Source organism: Loa loa, assembly GCF_000183805.2.
Source record: "Loa loa unplaced genomic scaffold supercont3.3561, whole genome shotgun sequence".
In the NCBI taxonomy this organism is placed as follows: domain Eukaryota; kingdom Metazoa; phylum Nematoda; class Chromadorea; order Rhabditida; family Onchocercidae; genus Loa; species Loa loa.
The window spans coordinates 1-973 of NW_018111739.1; the positions used below are offsets into that span (position 1 = coordinate 1).

General features: G+C 33.7%; 1 protein-coding gene across 1 annotated transcript; it reads right to left on the minus strand.

The window, feature by feature from the left end:
* Positions 1-188: 188 nt before the first annotated feature.
* Positions 189-844, minus strand: LOAG_16005 (Ubqln2 protein; the record flags this gene model as incomplete). The annotated part of the gene is made up of 3 exons (XM_003151493.1): positions 189-314; positions 649-726; positions 806-844. 3 exons carry the CDS (start codon positions 842-844, stop codon positions 189-191), a joined length of 243 nt encoding a protein of 80 aa, XP_003151541.1.
* Positions 845-973: the final 129 nt, after the last annotated feature.

A 973-nucleotide genomic window follows, 5' to 3' on the forward strand; every position in this document is an offset into this window, starting at 1 on the left:
TTTGTAATTTTGACATTACAAGAAAACAGAAAGACACAAACCTGGAAGTAGTACTAGACGTCGTTGTAGCTGCCACTGGAGCAGTTGGAAAACTGGAAAGACAATGTTGCAAAACAATAAAACAAATCCACTTACATATCATATAATTCCTATATTTTTACATGAGCACTAGTGCAAAAAAGATCTACTTACAATCCAGGAGGTAAAAGTTGTGGAGCTTCACGACGTAAAGTATCCATGCCAGTATGAATTTGATGGAATGCTTCAAGCACTCTTGGATTAGAAATTGTTCGCAACATTTCTGGACTTTGCAACTGGAAAATTAATACAAAAATGGTAAAACTGATCTACATATTCCTACTATTTTTAAATGAGTTCCGTTTTCTAGCTGGTTGTTTCCAGGTTAATACCCTGTAGTCATTCTAATGCAAACGAAATAAAGTTCCCAACATCCAGAAGCGCCACAGAAACATCTTAAACACTAAAATGAGCACAGAACTTGCGAGACAATTTATGAGACTTGCTGCAAGGATGATTCGAAAAAAATTGTAATACTTTTCTCCCAGCTAACAAAAAAAAACGACAATTCGATTTATCCCAATTTATTGGATTTCATTTCTTTTTAAAAAAAGAGTTACAAAATTTTACAGTATTCCGAAAATTTGGCATAGCATTTCGTATGTAGTGCTCCATAGCCGATGAAATTGCAGGGTTCGATGTGAACAACTGAAATCATGGATAACATTGTTTTCCAAAAATAAATAAAATAAATTAAAGCAAAATAACGGAAACAAAAGGTATAAACCTGTGATAATAATGACGGATTCTGTCGAACCATATGCATAGTATTAGTAAACGTCTCGCTGTTGAGCAATCGTGCATAAGGATTCGAGTCAGGTGATAATGGTGGATTTTCCGGCAAAAGGGTATTTGCAATTTCTGCAACATATATATATATATATATATATATATA